This window comes from Lepidochelys kempii, chromosome 15 (genome assembly GCF_965140265.1).
Source record: "Lepidochelys kempii isolate rLepKem1 chromosome 15, rLepKem1.hap2, whole genome shotgun sequence".
In the NCBI taxonomy this organism is placed as follows: domain Eukaryota; kingdom Metazoa; phylum Chordata; order Testudines; family Cheloniidae; genus Lepidochelys; species Lepidochelys kempii.
In genome coordinates, this window is record NC_133270.1 from 10,539,011 (window position 1) to 10,559,630 (window position 20,620).

Genomic DNA, 20,620 nt, shown 5'->3' on the forward strand with positions numbered 1-20,620 from the left:
CAAACTCTGCTGGAGTCTCCAGCTCTACCCTGTGTAACTGCAAGTGAAGTCTTCAAAGCTTTACCTGGGGACAGGAATGAAGGAATAAAATGCAGATCAACAATTTTCAACCCATAAAGAAAGATGTAATATACAGTTCCACTAAAGAGTGAAAAATCCCAGGGCAGCAAGAGGACTGAAGGCAGCCACTGTCCCTTGCTAAACACCCCCTGCAGAAAAGCACCACATATAACGAGGATGGAGGCAAGCCAGGGAGAGAACCCAGCTCCAGATGCTGGACAGCAGAGGAAACAGACCTTCAAAAGGAAGATTTGGCAGCTTTAACCTTTATTTTTAGTTTTTTAAAATTATTTAAAAAGCATAATTAGAAACTGTCAATACAGAAATAATCCTAGCAAACCAGTTAGACATTCCATCGCTTAACATTAGGAAACTTCACATCAGCACCACTAGAGATGCAGTCCCCAGTCCCCACCCTCTTTCAGTTTAATACTCAGTGGCAGCAGCAGCCAATAGAGGCAGCACTAAAAAAAAATCCCACTTCAAGCCAGGAAGCTGGATTGCAGGATTGGCAAAGCTCACACCTGTGGCCACGAAGACCCGGACTCAGTGAGAACTAACCTTTCCACATCAAAACACTCCAGATCAGGTGCACCATTTCCTCACTTTATTGTATCAGTTCCAACAAATTCAGAGTTTTCCTTTTCCCTATACCCTTTACCCCTACCCAGATCTACAAACTCTTCAGCACACGAGCCCTATCAATGTATTTCAAGTCGAGCCCACGGAGTGGTAACTGTGGCACAAGCCAGCTCCATTTCAATAGGAAGGGCTAGAGAAGGTTGACAGACCTCCTTCCTGGTACATATGCTATATTCCACATTGGAAGCACATGGGGTGGATGCCTGGTGTAATTTCTGCTGCCACCTGCAGAGGCAACCAATGCACGTCTTGTCATTCATGCAGTGCTCACTCTAGCAGTATCACCTCACTATCTCCAGCTCATTTTTACTCTTGGGTTACCAATGAAACATGGACAGATATGTGCAGAAAAGAGATGGGGGATGGGAAAAGGCAGCTGCTATACACTCCCAACACTTGCACTGGTTAAAAACCTGTCACACGTTCATGGTTTGCATAAAAAAAAAAATCTTTAAAGTCAGACTGATCTGTGATGTGATTGTACGATCAGAGCTTTTACCACAAACCATAAGAATCTAAAAAGGCAGGCAAAATAAATAAGTCTGATTTCAATTTAGCCTTTCTTGGGTGTGATTGGGATGAGTCCAAGCTCATGCATGTCAGTGGGACATGCCCTACCAAACCTAAGGCCAGTGATTCCAGAGGACCATGTGCTGACACCCAAGTGCTGTGTCATCTTCAGGGTCAAGTATGAAGCCAAAACCCCCACCCCTTTCCGGTCAGTATTTCAAAAGAATTGCTTTTTTGCTTAGAGAATCAGTTGATGAACACGTTACTCAGCAGCCCAAATAGATCCTGCTCCTGCTACGACAGTCTCAGCCTCTGAGCATATCTATCCAGGGACTGATGAACTGAGCCCTTATTTTCCCACAAAAGCCAAAGGCGGCCCGGGGAATGCTATTTGTTCAGCATAGTGAGACCAGAGTATGTTACCAGAGATAACCCCTACCCACAACCATCACCACATAATGCAAGCAATAGCTTTCCATTTCTTTACATTAGCGAGAGCAATCATCTCTGTCAGGAGACTCCTGGGAATGATCCTGCAGCAACTTTTGGATCCAGACACCAACCAAAAGAGCTGGATTCACTTCCACATGTTCCATCTCTCTTGAAAGCAATGCTTTGCCACCGGCATTCACATCTGAGTTCAGATCTACTTGTGGACAGGGCAACACGAAGAGCTTTTTTTGGCAGATTCACACTGTTTTGTTGCTCTCAAGAAGAGTCTGGACCCTCGCCTGGAACAACCAGCAGACCCAGAAACAGAAGTCACAGGAGTTTAGTTTCATTTTGTTTTTTTAAAAAGTTTAAATCCAAATAAATCCCATTTTTTGCAGGTTTGTTTTTAAATATCTTGATACAAACTGAAGAGCAGATACAGCTGAGCTGCACCACAAAGCAAATGTTAAACCCAAGGCCCTGGCCACAAACCTGGAGCATGGCAAAGTGAAACCCAGCACCAGCCGCTAGCCCAGGGGCTGGTAAAGTGAAACCCCAGGCTCCAGCAGCAACCCTGGAACCTAGAAAAATGAAGCTGAAGCCCCAGTAACAGCCTGGAACTCAAAGTGAAGCCAAAGGCCCCAGGGGCACCAGTTGCCAGCCTGGAGCCCAAACAAAATGAAGCCCAAGCCCCCAGCAGCAATCGCTGCCAGCCTGGAGCCTACTCAAGTTAAGAACTTGGTATTCTATCTTTAAAAAGATAACTCTGCAGTTCATGATTGGTTGACATTAAGAAGGCATAAGCCAGAGTGACAAGAGGGAGGTGCGGCTGGTTAAAGCAATATACATTATGTACAAACTCTTGGGTTAATCAGTCCACTTGGTAGGCAACGTCCTTTCTTGTCTACAAGGCGCACTGGAATGAGCAGGGGAGGAGAGAAGGGGCAAGAGTCCATCCGATACTTTCTTGGCACTAACATGGTAAGGTGCCAGGGCCTCTTGATAGAAAACACGGAGAAAAATCTTTAAATAACGGCACAAACTGAGAAAGTCCTCCCGAAGCCTGCCCCAGTGAAGTAGCCCAAGTCTAGAAGGGGCTGATCTGTCAGAGCAGAGTCTCTGCAACAGGGAAATGGCATTAGCAGCACCGCTTCTTCCTTTTACTGTTCTTAGTTAGCTTCACTACGTCGTTCTGTTGCTGCTGTTGCTGCTTTGCTAAGTTTTCTTTCTTTGCTCGCAGAACCAGCTCTGTAATGCAATTAAACATCTGCAAGAGAAACACAATCAAGTTCAGACCATCTGGGAGTGCAGGCTGGCTGCTGAGGGGGTACTCTCCAGAGGAGTAGATGATGCCACTAAGCCCAGCAAGTCAGATTTCAGCACATTCTCCTCACAACCCCTCCAAAGGCCAGTGACTTGGGGTCCAGCCCCACATTTCCCTCCCCCACTAAAACCAGTGAATGAGGGTCTAGCCCAAGAAGAGCAAGTCAGGGTTTGGCATAATCCTTACTTGCCCACAGCACCACCAAAGCCAATGACTCAGGGTCTAGCATTCCCTTCCACTGAGGCTGCCACTTGCAGTGAAAAAAAGATCTCTTGGGAAAAATACCTAATAGGCTGATGCATTTTTATTAATTTTCGCCCTCCAGCTTTAACCTTTATTGCACTGAAGAAAAGTCATCGGATCTTCAGCACCTCTCCACCTGACCCCATCTCTCTCCTTCCCACTGTAACTGCTCATCTGCCCTTTGCATACACGGAGGGTTACTCTTCCTCCCCAGGCAGAATAAATGCTAACCAACAGCAATGAAAACCCCTCCTACTCTTGTTGGTATGTGGCCTCCTAACAGTGAAATTTCCATCTCCCTTTAACAGATGCAATATTTGCCATTCCTAGCCTGTTACTTCTGAAAAGTAGCCATATTCCTATTCCCTTCAGGGTATTACCTCTTCCACATTAATGTTTTCTTTGGCGCTGGTCTCAAACAGTTGGATCCCCATCTGCCCGGCAAATTTATAGGCATCTTCCGTCTCTACTACTTTCCGCTCTGGGTCATCATTCTTATTTCCCACTAAAAAGGAAAAAAGGTCAATGCTACACCTCCTACGCTGGCCAGGCTGCCATAGCAAAGGCTTCCCAGAACAAGCAGCAGCAGAGTAGGAGCTTACCCAGTATCCGGCAGACATCATCGCAGTTTTGGTTAATTTCATGTAACCACCGCTTTACATTCACAAAGGATTCTGCACTGGTGACATCATAGACAACAATCACCCCATGCGTCCCTCTGTAATACCTAGGGGGTGGGAAAAGGACACAGATGCTAGTTCAAACTTCAGGCTGCTTGGCCTTACCCCGAACACCTTCCTTTGGAATGGGCCTCTAGATCACCCCCTGGAATGGGCCTCTAGATCACCCCCTGGAATGGGCCTCTAGATCACCCCTTGACCCCACTGGGAGTCATTTAATGTGCAACTATCAGCTCATGCTCTGCCCCTAAACATGCACAGTTCTCTGCTCAGCTGGCCCATATGAACAAGTTTCAGAGCCCCTATATTGATAAACCTGCTCCTACAGGTCCTCTTTGGGCTGCCTGGGACCCAAACAAGGATAAGCATATCTTCCAGCTGTGAAAGCAGACAGTGGCAATCCATCCTCCACTGCCTTCCTATTTCATTTGAATCTTGGTTCCTGCACAAATTAAAGACTGATCAATGGTTGCAGTCAGGAAAGGAATTTTGCAAGCTCCCCTCCATCTCTAGGTGCCTTCAGTTCCTCTCTGGCAACAGCACCCACTATTCCAGCCATAGGCCTTCCAGCAGAGATAGTTAAATCATGCCAAATTGTGCAGTAGTTTTGAAATGTGAAAAATGCTCATTAGAAACTAACATGTGAACAAGTCTAATTTGTGATCAGATCTCCAGATATAAACTATTCAGAGGTCTGTTTTGCTATTTAGCCCCCCCAGTTACTCCTTTTGCTTTAAAGTCCTATTTTACTCTGAAAAGCAACTGTGTACTGACAGCACCTTCCTACTCAACAGATCTGCTCCATATGTGCATTCAGTCATATCTGCTACCTTTAGTGATTAAAAATAAGTGAAATGCAGTCAAAGCCAGTTAGTCCTGCAGAACCAACACAGATAAGAAAAGGAGATGGATTCAGTTTCTTTTTGTGCATCAGAATTGTTCACTAAGTTCCAATTTATTTCACCTGTGCAAACACTGAAAAAAATGGCACAGTGCAGGCATCACTGAAGACCTTTTATGGCACGCAAAACCTTTGGTACAATGATATGCATGAAGGAAAGAACCTTTACGTTCAGCTTAACATTCAGAGGCCAGTTGAGTTTGCAGCGCTGGCAGTTCAGAAAGAAACCTTTCACTTGTGAATTGAGCAAATTTGCTCTGTAAATCACTGAGACAATTAACACTGATCCCTCCCAATAGTTTGGCATTTTTGTTTTTTTAAATGGTTTTCTTTGTAGAACCACTCCAAGAGTTATTTTACTAGATGCACTTTTCACGTTTACCTGTCTTTCCCCTCCTCCTCCTCTTCTTGTGTCTGACTAGGATTAGCTTCTACTAATGCAAATGCGGAAGTTCACAGCAGCCAAACTGAGGCACTTCCCTTAGAAATATTTTTCAAGATTTCCAGAGACAAATCTCTTGCTATCAGCATTTCCACAAGGGCTCTTCCGAGATGACAACTGCGACCAACACTTTGAATCTAGTTCTCCCTTTGCTGAATTAATCCTTCCCCAGACAGAAGACACCCCAGTCCATCTGTGCACTGTGAAACTGAGCAAGACCAACTGGGCTACACTTCAGACTAGTTCTGATTTCTATTTTCATCTCTGCCACTGACTCACCATAACAGCTTGAGCAAATCACTTAACATCTCTGCCTCAGTATCCTCATCTGTTTTTTTAAGAGACTAACAAATTTGAGCATAAGCTTTCGTGAGCTACAGCTCACTCCAGCGGATGCATGCAGTGGAAAATACAGTGGGGAGATTTTATATACACAGAGAACCTGAAACAATGGGTGTTACCATACAGACTGTAAGGAGAGTGATCAGGTAAGGTGAGCTATTACCAGCAGGAGAGAGAAAAAGAATTAATGATATCAGACCTTTGCAACACACTCAGTGCTTCTCACCCACTGAAGTGCAAAGTACTCCTATCTCTAGGAGGCTTCTCCGCTATGCTTCTTCCCACTAATTGTTCTGTCTTGGCCTCTGTTTCACATCACCAGGTGGTGGCGGTGGCTGCAACTAGGTGCCGTGCAACTTTTTTGCATAGGATCACCACACTTCAGAAGCATGAAAGGCCACCATCCGACCCTGTCTGCCTACCTGTGTGTTCTCATCTCTACTCTTACGTTCCAGAAAGAAACCCAGGCATATCAATTTTCTTGCATTGCTTTCTCAGAAACATATGCCACGTGTTCAATTCCCTTGGCATGAAATAGCTTAGACCATGAATATTCAGTCCCAAACTGGTTTTCTAGATTTTGCTGTACTTTTAAACCCTTTAACCAGTTCTCTCAAACAATCCTTTCATGATTTTGAAGTTTGTTAGGCCAATTCATCTTTTCCTCAACAGAAAAAAATATGAAATTTCCTTTATAACTTAGATTCTTTAGACTACATAACACCTTTATCCCCACGGGCTGCAGTCAGCATCAAAAATATTGTTCCATGTGAAACAGTGACTTGTACTACAAGCTCTGCTCCAGACTGGGTCCTAACATATAGCCACAGCGCCTCCCGCTTTGTGCTCTCTCAGCCTGCTGACAAACCTAGTACTGTATCTGGCTTGGCTTTGCTGGTGCTGAGCAATGGACAGACTGTTTACATCTAAATCCTCTTCTTGATTCCGAACTGGAAGACTCTTTCATTTAACATATGTTCTTCAGGTTGACCCATTTCTCCCCCCACAATGTTACATTTGTCTATGCTTGTCAAGGTTCCTCCCCCACTCTGAACTCTAGGGTACACATGTGGGGACCTGCATGAAAAACCTCCTAAGCTTATCTTTACCAGCTTAGGTCAAAACTTCCCCAAGGTACAAAATATTCCACCCTTTGTCCTTGGATTGGCCGCTACCACCACCAAACTAATACTGGTGACTGGGGAAGAGCTGTTTGGACGCGTCTTTCCCCCCAAAATACTTCCCAAAACCTTGCACCCCACTTCCTGGACAAGGTTTGGTAAAAAGCCTCACCAATTTGCCTAGGTGACTACAGACCCAGACCCTTGGATCTTAAGAACAATGAACAATCCTCCCAACACTTGCACCCCCCCCCGCTTTCCTGGGAAATGTTGGATAAAAAGCCTCACCAATTTGCATAGGTGACCACAGACCCAAACCCTTGGATCTGAGAACAATGAAAAAGCATTCAGTTTCTTACAAGACTTTTAATAAAAATAGAAGTAAATAGAAATGAAGAAATCCCCCCTGTAAAATCAGGATGGTAGATATCTTACAGGGTAATTAGATTCAAAAACATAGAGAACCCCTCTAGGCAAAACCTTAAGTTACAAAAAAGATACACAGACAGAAATAGTTATTCTATTCAGCACAATTCTTTTCTCAGCCATTTAAAGAAATCATAATCTAACACATACCTAGCTAGATTACTTACTAAAAGTTCTAAGACTCCATTCCTGGTCTATCCCCAACAAAGACAGACTATAGACAGACTCAAAGACCCTTTGTTTCTCTCCCTCCTCCCAGCTTTTGAAAGTATCTTGTCTCCTCATTGGTCATTTTGGTCAGGTGCCAGCGAGATTACCTTTAGCTTCTTAACCCTTTACAGGTGAGAGGAGCTTTCCCCTGGCCAGGAGGGATTTCAAAGGGGTTTACCCTTCCCTTTATATTTATGACAATGCTAAACTACAATTTTCTTCATTGTCTGAGATCTCACTCAACATTTCACTAACCTGATGGTTTAATCTATGACTACCTTTATTTCCGGATACTAACCCCCCCCCCCTTTTTTTAAGCTAGTCGCCCCGTTTTACACTATCCATGAATCTTATCCAAGGCCTTGTGTCTTAAGTGGCACCTTAGAAATAACTGATGCAACCCCTGAGTGCAGCACAGTACTGTCACTGTATTTTTATATTGATTTACACTGTGGCCATACTTTCAATTTTCCTTGTGCTGCACTAAAGACACATAACTGCTTTATAGAAGTTGCCTGGGGGAAGTTGTTGGCTTTGGCAGATGGGTAAGGGACAGACGGGGCTTTTGGCACCCGGGAAGGAGTGGGAGTCAGTTTTGTGTTTTTGACAATTAAGAAACAATTGAGGCTTTTGATACCAAGGAGAAGATGCATCTTCTCTTTCTCCTCCCTATTTTGGATAGGATGGAGGCCATTTTAAATTTGAAGGAGGGAGGAATGAAATCCTCCTTCCCCATTCCTGAAAACATTGACAAATAGTTGCCCCCTGCAACTCAATATCTGCCACAACATCCAACAATTGAGAAGCATAGTAACTTGGTGTTTTCCTAAAAAGAATAGTCATAAAATAGCTGTTGATGTTTAAAGCATCACCGGTTTTCCGATTTAATGCCCTATTGAGATAATGGGGCTACTCACACCTCCAAGTTATTATTTCAAGTTGTCCGCAGACAAAGATTACTGGGTCAATTCACCCTTTGAAGGTTACCTTTCAACCAGGAAACTAGAGACCTGAAATGTACGAAAGCTTAAATTCTGGAGTTACATCATAAGAAATTAAAATAAAAGAATGAGAATCCTGCAGTTCATACAGATGCATAAATGCATTATAAACATTACCCTGATCTTTTCTACAAAACTTTGTAAAATCTTAAGCTGTAAGTACATTATTATTGAATCATTATACAACAGTGTAGTAAATCTTCACAAAACTCCAGGACTGCTTGTTTAAACAATGATATCCTTAAATCAACCCGCTACGCCTTCCCACTACATCTCTTCTAAGGCTACTCCTATAAAAGGAGGAAACATTTTAGAATTAGCATGTGGGACTTGCTGCTACAGGATACTATTGAGTCAGAAAGCTTAATATGTTTTTTAGAAAGGGATTAGACATTTATCAATAGCACCTGCAGTTAGGGTAGTCTGTTTTATATTACAAGTGGAAGCAAATCTCATGCTTCAGGATATAAGCGGATCACCACCCGCGATCAGGAAAAAAAAACCTCCCTCTATTTTCTGGTTTTGTATCATAAAGTTAGATACAACCTGGAGATTAACACCTCCCTCTAGCATCCAAAACTTGCCACTGTCAAAGACAGGACACCCAACTAGGTGGGCTGTTGGTCTAGTCCAGTATGGCATCTCCAAAGCCGTTATTGTTAGTTCACTGGTTTACAGTTTACATGTTTGCCTTTTCCAGTCCTCTGGAATCTCACCTGACTGGAGTGAATTCAGCATTTGTTAAAGTTCACCATTTCCTTACTTACTGCTTGTCAGATGCACGAATGCATATAATCTGCAATCAGAATTTTTGTTGATTAAGTACATCTAATCTTTTAATAACCATATCTGGTGTTCAGTACACCACAACTCTACTTCTGTTGTCCTGGAAAACTGATTCCTGACTTGGACATATCTCTACCTTGTTCTTCTACAAATGCATGGTAGCTAATCACTCTATAATTACTTCACTCCTTGAGTTAAGCCCACACAATCCTTATTTTAAGGGGACTGGATATAAACTACCAACCCTGTTAAAAACTGTTCTATATTCACAAATGTACTTGAGCAGACCAAGCATGGAAAGATGCAGTGCATGTAACTCTCACATCTTATTCGTGACCTGCAATGTCTCCAGAGGGTTTGTGATGTGCACATATGGGATTACCAGGTCTAAACTAAAATTCTCTTTGGATTTAGGAGAAAGTCAACCCAGCTCTCTAAAGTTCAGTGGCTAGTGCACTAGTCACTGCTCCACCTAGACACAAATAACCCCAAGACCCCTGATTATTTCATATGTACACAGTCTTGCTGCCTTTGACATTTTGCTATTTACTGTAGGATTTTTTCAGTCTATTTTACTTTTCCTGGCTTTCTCAAAAATAATTCTCCTGCTCAGCTTCCTTTACATTCCTTAACAACTCCTGTGTCGTCTTCAGCTTCTGTAACTTAAGTATGTTGGGCTTTTACAGAGAGATGACTTGACTGCAGCTTCTTATGTCTTCCCATTTTGTACTACAGACTTGCACTCAGTTCAGTCATGTTGCAATTCTAAGTCTTCCCAGCAGCACTTCAAACCCACCACTATTACGACAGATGCTCTCAGACTTCAAGCTTGTTTACCATACTTGACATCTACCTGTAGACTCTCCTTTATCTGCAAAAAAGATTTACTGGTCTATAGCAATAGCAAAGGATCAGCTTTTCCCCTTTCAATCCAAACAGGCACCGCTACAGCAACCTAAAGTTTCAACCATTCTGTTGACAATGTATTAGTACCCAACCCATGCTTTGTTTGGCCAAGCCCTTCTGTACACTCTATAACCTGGTAATTTGATCTGCTACTCAGTTACTCCCTTGACAATAAAATTCTGGATCCACAATCTTGTTGTTTATTATCTATACAGGGAATATGGTCCACCTTAGAGGAGGCTGCCTCATGCCTACTGGCCAACTAAAGAGGAAGTAGCAGCATGCCACAGCCAGCCCACCTAGCCAGAGGAAAAAGCTTCTCTACTACAATACAGTCTTGGAGCAGCTTTTTCACTTCTTCCTTAAGTATGGGCCATCAATGTCCCATAGGGGGCTGAAAAGCAAAAATGTCCATTCAGTTGTGTGCAAAGCTGGACATTTTTATTGCTTGTCCATGGAAGTTTCTGTGGCAGGCTGGTAACTACCCCAAAAACTCTGCAATATGGGAAAACAAGGGGGCTCGTTACTCCCCCCTCATATTACAATTTGTCTTCAGCTCACCCAGAGAAGTTGTGACAGCAATAGCACTAAATGCATCAGGAAATCCAAAAACCTTCATGTAGAAAGCATCCTCTATGACTCTCAAAAGTTCTTGTTTTTAAACGATTGTGAGTGGAAGGAGAAGCAAAAGGTTTACACATTATATTAGACAGTCGCTTCTGCAGCTATTCCTGTCCTCAAAAGTAAGTCTCATTTCCTGGTATTCCCCTTTAATTGCTGGGCATCGTGGTTTTCGGATCTAGCTTGCATCAGCCCCCATAGCCTTGTAAACCAAGGCTCATTAACTCAGAGCTGAAGTGTGGCTGCCAATTCTGAAAACAGGAAGGTGCATTGCTGACTCAGCACAAATTCAGCCAGAACAAGTGGCCCATATGCACAGCTGATAAGAACTTTAGCAGTGCCTTACTGCCTCCCCCCTCACCACTTCCTTTCTGAAGCTGGCCACAGCATTGAAACAAGAAGTGATGTCATGCACAGGATCACTATGAGAAGTAGCGAAGTCTGCAATGCTTTTATGAAACAAGTCTCCAGCAGTATAAGTGAAGAAATGCAAAGGAAAAGGGATGGAGCACAGTTCACTGATTTCTAAACATCCAGACCTCTCCCAAAAGCATCAAACCGCATGATGCTTTTTATTTTGGCGGATATGTTATATGAAAAATGACCTGCCTCAGTTAATTGACAGAAGCCAAAGGAGAAGTCAGTTGTGAATGACTAACCAAATGAAGGAGGAGAGGAGATATGATTGCCCTCTATAAATAGATCAGAAGGATAAATACCAGGAAGGGAGAGGAGTTATTTAAGTTAAGTGCCAACGTTGACGCGAGAACAAATGGATATAAACTGGCCATCAACAAGTTTAGGCTTGAAATGAGACAAAGTTTTCTAACCATCCAGGAGTGAAGTTCTGAAACAGCCTTCCAAGGGAAGCAGTGGAGGCAAAAAATCTAACTGGCTTCAATACTGACCTTGGTAAGTTTTGTGGAGGGGATGGTATGATAGGACTGCCTGCAATGGCATGTGGCTCATCTGTAACTGCTAATAGCAAATACCCTCAACTGCCAGAGATGGGACACTATATGGGTAGGGCTCCGAGTTACTACAGAGAATTCTTTCCCAGGTGTCTGGCTGGTGGGTCTCGCCCATATCCTCAGGGTCCAACTGATCACCATATTTGGGGTCAAGAAGGAATTTTCCCTCTGGTTAGATTGGCAGAGACCCTGGGGATTTTTCACCATCCTCTGCAGCATGGGGCATGGGTCACTTGCAGGTTTAAACTAGAGTAAATGGTGGATTCTCGGTAACTTGAAGTCTTTAAATCATGATTTGAGGACTTCAGTAACTCAGCCAGTGATTATGGGTCTATTACAGAAGTGGGTGGGCGAGGTTCTGTGGCCTGCAACGTGCGGGAGGACAACACTAGATGATCACAATGGTCCTTTCTGGCCTTATAGTGTATGAGAAAACAGGCACTTGGGTGCTCCCAGTACAATTTTATTTTATACAGAAAGGAAACAAAGGATCCATTTCCAAATATCTTCCTTCCTCTTCCCCCAACACCACTCTGAGCAGCCCAAATCCACTGTAACCAGTCATAGCAAAAACATTTCATTCTCCTGAGCTCTCAGTGCTGCAGCTGCAGCTCAGGGTGTGGTTTCTTCAGGAACAGGAAAAGCACTGCAGTTGTTCAAAGGACAATGAGCGTGAACTGACCTCAGACCAAGAAGAAGGTTAACATTCTGTTGGTGTCCGTTTCAACAGAACACTATGTACTTTAATCTAACCATCAGAATGTCCCTTCACCATTCGCAATTCCAAAAAGAATCCACGTATTTGACATTGAATTCTTAAACCTCAAACTCCTCATTAAAACTACAAAACTAATAGAGAGGATTAATATTTTGGACTTCTGTAGCACATTTTGCAGAAGGTTGAGAGGCTAGATCTACTGATGTATTTAAAAAAAGAGAGAAACATTCCCAGTTTTACAGTTGGGAAACTAGAGGCAGCGGAATTAAGAGACTTGCCCAAGATCATACAGAAAATCTGTTGCATAGCCAAGAATCCAGAAATCCTGCCTCCCAGTCCTGTGCCTTAACCATAAATCCTTCATCCCTAATTGTCATGGGAGAGCTTGAAAAAGAATCCCCACAAACACAGATAAACCACATACTTGAGAAACTGCCAACCTATAATAGCCAAGCTGCATTCCAAGAAGCCCATAATATCTAAGCTTAGAGCCATATTCAAAGGAGCCCAACTATACTCACGTCGATGTGATAGTCCGGAAACGCTCTTGTCCAGCTGTGTCCCATATCTGTAGCTTCACCTTCTCTCCATTAATCTCAACTGTCCGGATTTTAAAATCCACTCCAATTGTGGTAATGTAGCTGCCTACAGAGAGGAAGTGTGTATGCAAGTGAGAACACCAAACCGTGTTCCCTTTAGACTTATCACATTTACTAGGACACATGTCTAGGCTGCAGCTGGTGGTAGCTTCAGGAGCACTGTCACTTTCCCCAATCTATTTGGGCTCCTTTTAGACAGGTATCTCAAGCCACATTTTTATTTGTATAATAATCATTCAAGACACCAGGCTATTTTCTACCACTGATACCAAAAAAATCAAATCCAGTAGCAAAAAATCTATTTCAAGAAAGCTATTCCAACACCATACCAGTGGTTGAGAATAAGCACCAAATTAATCAAAAGAGGGGTAACAAATACACAAATATTTTACTCTTGAGAGCTTGCAGGGCAAAATTTATCTAAACTGCTAGTGGAAGCACTCTTTCCTTCAACTACAATCTATTATATTAATCTCCTCCTGATAACTCTGAATCATGTTACAAAGAATTAAATTATAATGATTTAACTATAGTACTTCATCAATCCTAATCCCACAGGATCAATGGAAGGTTTTACAATGGGCAGAAGTTTGCATGGTGCAACGAACATTTAAAAAATTGAACTCTTCTACAGGATTCACACTGATCTAGATACCACGTGATTTTCACAATCAAAATGCAAGGACTGTGTGTGGGTGTGCCAAGAGAAATGGAGCTGGGAAGATAACAGATTTCTAAAATGGCTAGCAGTGCCAGGTTAAGTGAACTCCCAGGATGAGAGTTCTTTAGTGCTAGGACAGCCCTTGGCCAATTCACCACTGGAGGAAAGGGAACACTCACCTGAGAAAGTATTATCTGCGAAGCGTAACAGCAAACTGCTTTTGCCAACACCTGAGAGAGAAAAAAATACTGAGTTCTGTTGGAATAGAAGTAACAGATGGTGGTATTTTGTCTTTCATTCACTGTGTTTTCTGAATCCCATTTAATTCCTTCTTCTGGAAGATAATCTGATTCTATCAGTTCCTGACCAAAGCCTCAGAGGAGAAAACTGACACGAACAGAACTGCAGGTCAGATCTCAAGTTATCCATTTCAGAGTAACAGCCGTGTTAGTCTGTATTCGCAAAAAGAAAAGGAGTACTTGTGGCACCTTAGAGACTAACCAATTTATTTGAGCATGAGCTTTCGTGAGCTACAGCTCACATTGCAATTTCCCCAACTTTCAGTTCCTGGATCAATAATGCTACAGCAGGCATCCCCAGCAGATAGTCTAAAAAAATCCCATCTCTGTGATCTTTTGTGCCAGGCCTGAGCACCACTGCCTATATCTCCCATTCAAATCATGTACACGTGAACCCACAATGAAATTTGAGCTACTTGGGCCTTGAGATCAGGGTTTGGTGCTGCCAAATTGGGGTTAGAATGGGCATTATTTAATGGAAGACAGCAAGCACAGACTAACACAGCCAAGGTAAACTAGTGCAACTGCTCAAGAAGATTGGGAACCATTGTTCTATACTGTCATCCAACAGGAAGCAGCAAGTATTCCATACTGCAGGATCACTCTGAAATTGCACCCTTTGCATGAGATGTTTCATGTAACAATTTAAAATGCTTGGAACAGTACTTCATTCAGGTTTTCCTTAAACAATCTGCAGTCACAATCCAGCATTTCCAGTTTCATGGTAACATCTTGCACACATCTGCTTCCAATAAAATCCACCACAAAGAACTGATTCCTTCACAACAAACCCATTGGGTTTTGGCATGAGGAAATCCCAGCTAGTCATTTTTGTTGCTTCTTAGAAGAGACCCTTAGCTCCAGTTTGCCCTCCTGATCACAGTAACTGACCAATGTTCCAGAGTAACAGCCATGTTAGTCTGTATTCGCAAAAAGAAAAGGAGTACTTGTGGCACCTTAGAGACTAACCAATTTATTTGAGCATAAGCTTTCGTGAGCTACAGCTCGCTTCATCGGATGCATACCGTGGAAACTGCAGAAGACATTATATACACAGAGACCATGATACAATACCTCCTCCCACCCCACTCTCCTGCTGGTAATAGCTTATCTAAAGTGTTCACTCTCCTTACAATGTGTATGATAATCAAGGTGGGCCATTTCCAGCACAAATCCAGGTTCTCTCACCCCCCCACCCCCTTTCCAAAAACCACACACACAAACTCACTCTCCTGCTGCAGGAGAGTGAGTTTGTGTGTGTGGTTTTTGGAAAGGGGGGGGGGGGGGGGTGAGAGAACCTGGATTTGTGCTGGAAATGGCCCACCTTGATTATCATACACATTGTAAGGAGAGTGATCACTTTAGATAAGCTATAACCAGCAGGAGAGTGGGGTGGGAGGAGGTATTGTATCATGGTCTCTGTGTATATAATGTCTTCTGCAGTTTCCACGGTATGCATCCGATGAAGCGAGCTGAAGCTCACGAAAGCTTATGCTCAAATAAATTGGTTAGTCTCTAAAGTGCCACAAGTCCTCCTTTTCTTTTTGACCAATGTTATTTCCTCTCATTTAAAACTAGGGTCTATCACAGGGACAGGCAAACTTTTTGGCCTGAGGGATGCACTGGGTTTTGGAAATTGTATGGAGGGCCAGTTAGGGGAGGCTGTGCCTCCCCAATCAGCCAGGCGTGACTTAGCACCCTATCCGCGCCCCCACCCACCCATTTCTCACCCCCTGATTCCTCCCCCATCCCCTGGGACCCCTGCCCCTTCCACCCCCCTGCTCTCTGTCCCCTGACTGCCCCCGGTACCCCCGCCCCTGACTGCCCCCAGCTGCCCCATCCAACCCCCCCTTTCTGACTGCCCCCTGACACCCCCTACCCCCATCCAACCCCCCCGTTCCCCACCCCCTGACCACCCCAGCCCTCTATCCAACCCCCCCTGCTCCCTTACCGCACTGCCTGGAGCACCGGTGGCGCTACAACTGCACCGCCCGGCTGGAGCCAGCCACGCCATCGCGCAGCACAGAGTGCCAGGTCAGACTGGGCTCTGCAACTGTGCTGCCCCAGGAGCTCGCCACCCGACCACCCAGGGCATTGCGCCTGTGGTGCAGTGAGCTGAGGGGGAGGAAGGACAGCAGGGGAGGGGCCGGGGGCTAGCCTCCTGGGCCAGAGCTCAGGGGCCAGGCAGGAGGGTCCCGCGGACTGGATGTGGCCCACGGGCCGTAGTTTTCCCACCTCTGGTCTATCAGGTGAGTGCTTACTCGTGTTAGGTTGCCTGGTCACTGAGAAACTGGTTAATACAGTCACTATTAACAAATCCGCAAGGATTTCTGTATGACAACTGCACAAAGCTCCTATAGTTCTTCACAGTCTTTTCAGATTCCTCCAACCTCCCGTAACACTAAATGGAGTATCTTCCCTACCATCCCCAAAATCCATGTCTCATAGGTCAAGAGCATAAGCCTAGCCAGTACTTGCCTAAACATCAAGAGCAGAAAAGGTAGCCTCTCACAGAAGATGCGTGTTATACGGAAGGCAATACTGACAGCCAAGTACAGTTGCCAGATGCTGAACATCCCTAAGCTCCGAGAAGGTGGATGATAACAGTTGCCCAAACTTTAGAGAGGGCTGCACTAGCAACATGCCAAGAACCCAAAGGCTTCATATAAATTATATAATAAACCCTGTTGCAACCACTATCAACTTTCCAAAAGATGCAGCTTGCTGAGTCTACAGATCCCAGTGAGCAGCATGTCATCTCGATCCAAGTGGCCTCAACACCACATGTTGGGTCTTATAGTCTTATCAGACTGCATCTCTACATTTAAGACAAAACCAGCTGCAAACAACACTGTAAAACTCCCTGGAGAGCATATGACTTGCATCTTGTCAGGAGGATCTTCTTCAGTGGTGGACAATGGCTTGACCAAGGGCAACCACCAAAAGGCTTGTAACAAAAAGCCAAGCCTCCGGAATTCAGGAAATTCTAGCTGTTACCCAGATGACCGATCTCACTGAATGAACACTGACTATAGAGCACACTGCTCATATACAGAGAAACCACACTGCCCATGACCTCCCACCTCCTACGGACGTACATTTTAAGTTCAGGGGAGGGAGGGGGAATAGGGAGAGAGAGAGAGAGAGAGAGAGTCAGTAGAGCTTCTTCCACTCATGTGAAAGAAAGAATTCAAAAGCACTGCCTTGCCTACTAATTTTGTGAAATCTAGTAGTGCATAAATTTGCCCATCGCAGCTTTCAAAACAAACCCAGCTATAGCTGAATGAAAGAGCAGACATAAGCATGCAAGTAGAAAGTGATAGACTAATTATCTGTACAATTCATTTTTAAAATTTTTGGCACAACTTGGATGGCTAAGACTACAATCATCTTTTCAAAATGACCTGTTTTAAACACGAAAACCTACTGTCCTTTAAACTCTGTCACAATTCCATATTGTGCAAATGAAATGTAACAATCCATCCAACAACATTGCATTTCTTAACACTAGGCTTTTCTGTAAAGATCAATTAATGATGCAAATGAAATGTTTCTGGAAACTGGGACAAAGCCTTCCTCTTGGGATTAAAGAGAAAACATTAACAATCAATACTTGTAGCTCTACAGTGGATTTAACTGTTAGAACCCCAAGCTGCAGGCATCCAGTCCTCTCACAATCAGGTCATGCACAGTTTCTCACACTGGGCACTCTCCAGTGATTAGGGGCTTTGCCCAAGTTAAGAATTGCCAGCAAAGAGATTTAACTGATCAAAAGAAAAATCTTCCTCTCTAAAATAGGGCTCTCTCTAAATAACCAATCTTGCCTATATTGTTTTGAAACCTACTGGCAGGCAAGGAAGACAGTATTTAAACTCTAGTAAAGCGATCAGTATGCTACCACATGTATCTCCTTGGGTTTTAGAAGAATATCCCTTTAAAAAAAAAAAGGACCTTATTTAAAATAAGGACTCCGTAAACACTAGTCCTATCTTTCTTGCAGCCCCAGGAGCAGCATTGAGGGGGCCACAGTGTAGTATACACTCAACCACTTTTGACAGGGAGCTACAAACCTACTGAGATGGTTCCTAGGATCATGCAGTGTTCCGTTTTTATCCAAATGGCCATGCCACATTGCATGCTGGGACCTGCTGTCTTTACAGGTCACACCTCTGTTAAAAGATATGGGTGGATGCCATATACTCCATTTTATTTAAATTAAGTTTCAGGATCTTGAAGGGTTGCGACTATGGAACTTAACTGGGTGAAGTTTGGGGACCCCTATATAGAAGTAGAAATCCACCACCTGCATTTCTGGTGCACTTCAAAATAGATCAACTGACATGACAGATGGTAAATTCAATTATTTGCCCTTCAAAAGTGTTTCAAATTCTGCAAAGCCTTTTAAAATCAAAGATCAGACATTTTCCCTTTCTTCAACCAACAGGTTAAGGTTTTAGGCACCCATGATTAGTAGATGGAACATATACATCCAACACATACTCCTCTTCCATTTTAAAGATCGAAACAAGACCCAAAGCTTATTTCTAAGTTGATGAACACATACACAAAGCTTCAGCTGGGCATATCTTAACAAATACTAAAGAAAAACTTTATTTTTAATGTTAAAAACATAGGAATTGACACATTGGAAACAACAGTCCTTAGGGCATTCTGAGCACAGACCAAACTCTCTAGACTGTACTTAACTGTAGGTTATATTATGAGGGAATTCCTTCCTGATCCCAGCTAGACAACAACATATGCCCTGAAAACCTGAGGTTTGATTGCCCTTGTACAGTCTATCCTAGCTAGTGTAAATGCTGATGTTATCCTTACATAAACACGTGTCCTTTTTTGAATCTTGTTAAACTTATTTGCTTCAACACCCTGTGGCTGCAAGTTCCACAGGTTAAAAAGAGACTCTGTACAAACAAAGGAGACAACCGTTTCGTTCTAGCTGCAGAAGGCCTCTCCGCAGGCCCGTGGTGAGATAGGATTAGCCCCACTTAGTTAGGGCAAGCCTGTAGAAGTCCACCAAGGAAGCTGGCAGGCGGAGGGTGTCTTTTCACTCCCACTGGTGGATAAGAAGCCACCACTGCAGCTCTGGCAGGACTAGGAGGTGGCAGCCACCCAGTCTATAGAAGTTTCTGCCTCCAGCCTTTGCTCAATGAGTATCACCCCCCTCGCCGCTATCTGACCGGGCATTAAGCCTGGTCAGCCAGCGAAACACCAGAACAGCCCTTCCACCCCGCCCCCAACCCCCCTACCCAGACCCCCACTCCCCGGCACAGACCGCCCGGCCGTGCCCCCGCCCGGCGGCATCGCCCCTTGCACAGACCAGCCCCCCCGGCCCGGCGCTACCCCGCCGCGAGGCGCCACAGGCCTCTCTCCCAGTCAGACGCCGCCAAGCTCGCTCCCCTCCCCCGTCGGGGGCGCGGGGGGCTCCTGCCCCGGGGAGCGGCCTAGCCCCGCCACCCCCGAGGCCCGGCCCCGCTCCCCGCCTCACCGCTGTCGCCGATGATGAGCAGCTTGAAAAGGTGATCGTAGTCTCTGGCCATGGCCGGTGGGGAGCGGAAGCTCCGGGCGGCGCGAGAGGTGGGGTCTCCTCAGGCGGCGGCGGCGGCTCCGGGCCGGATCCACTTCCCGAACAAACAGCCGGAACTGACAGCGGCGGCAGCAACACCCCGAGTGCTCACAATGCGCACGCGCACCACCTCAGCCGCGCTCTGCTGCTGGAGAGCGCCAGCCGCTTAGCTACCCCACTGCACAGGCGCAGTGCCTCCCCGCCCTATCAGCCCCCTGAACGAACGCTCACTTCCTCCCTCTACCTGTCCGCTTACGCCCGTGTCACTCCGAGGCTAGTGAGGGGCTCAAGGACGCATGCGCTTTCTGGCGCCCGACTCGGCTGTGTTCCGGCGCATGCGTAGTGAAGGGCGCAAGTCCATTCAAGTAGTTTTGGCGCTCATTTCACAGTCAGGAGGCAGTGTCCCTCCCCCACAGGAATCCCACCGTCTTCCTCAGACAGGCCCCCAGCCCTTGGGACCTGCGGTGCCAGGGCCTTACCCACCTTTGCCTCATAGCAGGGAGCCACCGCAGAGGCCCCCTCCACTCTGATGAGTGGGCTGCCCAATGACAGGTTGCAGAGCCAAGGCCCATGGCTCCCACCTGCCTCACCCGGCCACCCTCACCCGACCTTGAGACAGGGCCCCAGTCAAACATGAGAGAGGCTACAAAATGGTGGGGTTTTTAACAAAAACACTGAACGCTGGGCTCTATTTGCCGTTTGGCTTCCGAGCCTTGGGGGGAGGGTCACGTTTTCAAGCAGCCATGAGAAGCTCTGCGAAGGAGCTTGCCGCCTTTCTTTAAAAATAGAGGCTGAGAGTACCAGTCACATGACTCCGGGAGCTGAGGGTTTAAGAAAAAAAAACACCAACTATTGAAACCATTGGCAGCCCTGCAGCTGCTATTGCGTTCCATATGCTGGAATAGCCTCCCTCCCAAGCAGTCCACACCAAAACCTGCTCCTACCGTTCTCTCTCAGGCAGCATGGCCCCTGACAGCTTCTGAAATGCCCTCATGGGTCATACGGCAAAGGGGTCCTTGGCAGCTCTGGAATGAAGTTCTCATTCTTAATAGAAAGATGCATCCCTGTGCAGTTGAGACAACGCCTGGTCCTGCATAGCTCTGCAAGTGGGCCTGCAGCTACCTCATTCTTCATACACTGA

The 20,620-nt window shown here is 45.1% G+C and overlaps 1 protein-coding gene across 1 annotated transcript; it reads right to left on the reverse strand.

Annotated features, from left to right (window-relative positions):
- Positions 1-309: 309 nt before the first annotated feature.
- On the reverse strand, positions 310-19,604 carry RAB35 (RAB35, member RAS oncogene family). The gene is made up of 6 exons (XM_073312297.1): positions 19,402-19,604; positions 13,776-13,826; positions 12,858-12,981; positions 3,814-3,938; positions 3,592-3,716; positions 310-2,911 (listed from the first exon to the last, which is right to left on the reverse strand). The coding sequence occupies exons 1-6, from the start codon at positions 19,451-19,453 to the stop codon at positions 2,783-2,785; spliced, it is 606 nt and encodes a 201-aa protein (XP_073168398.1). The 5' UTR covers positions 19,454-19,604; the 3' UTR covers positions 310-2,782.
- Between the last annotated feature and the right edge of the window lie 1,016 nt (positions 19,605-20,620).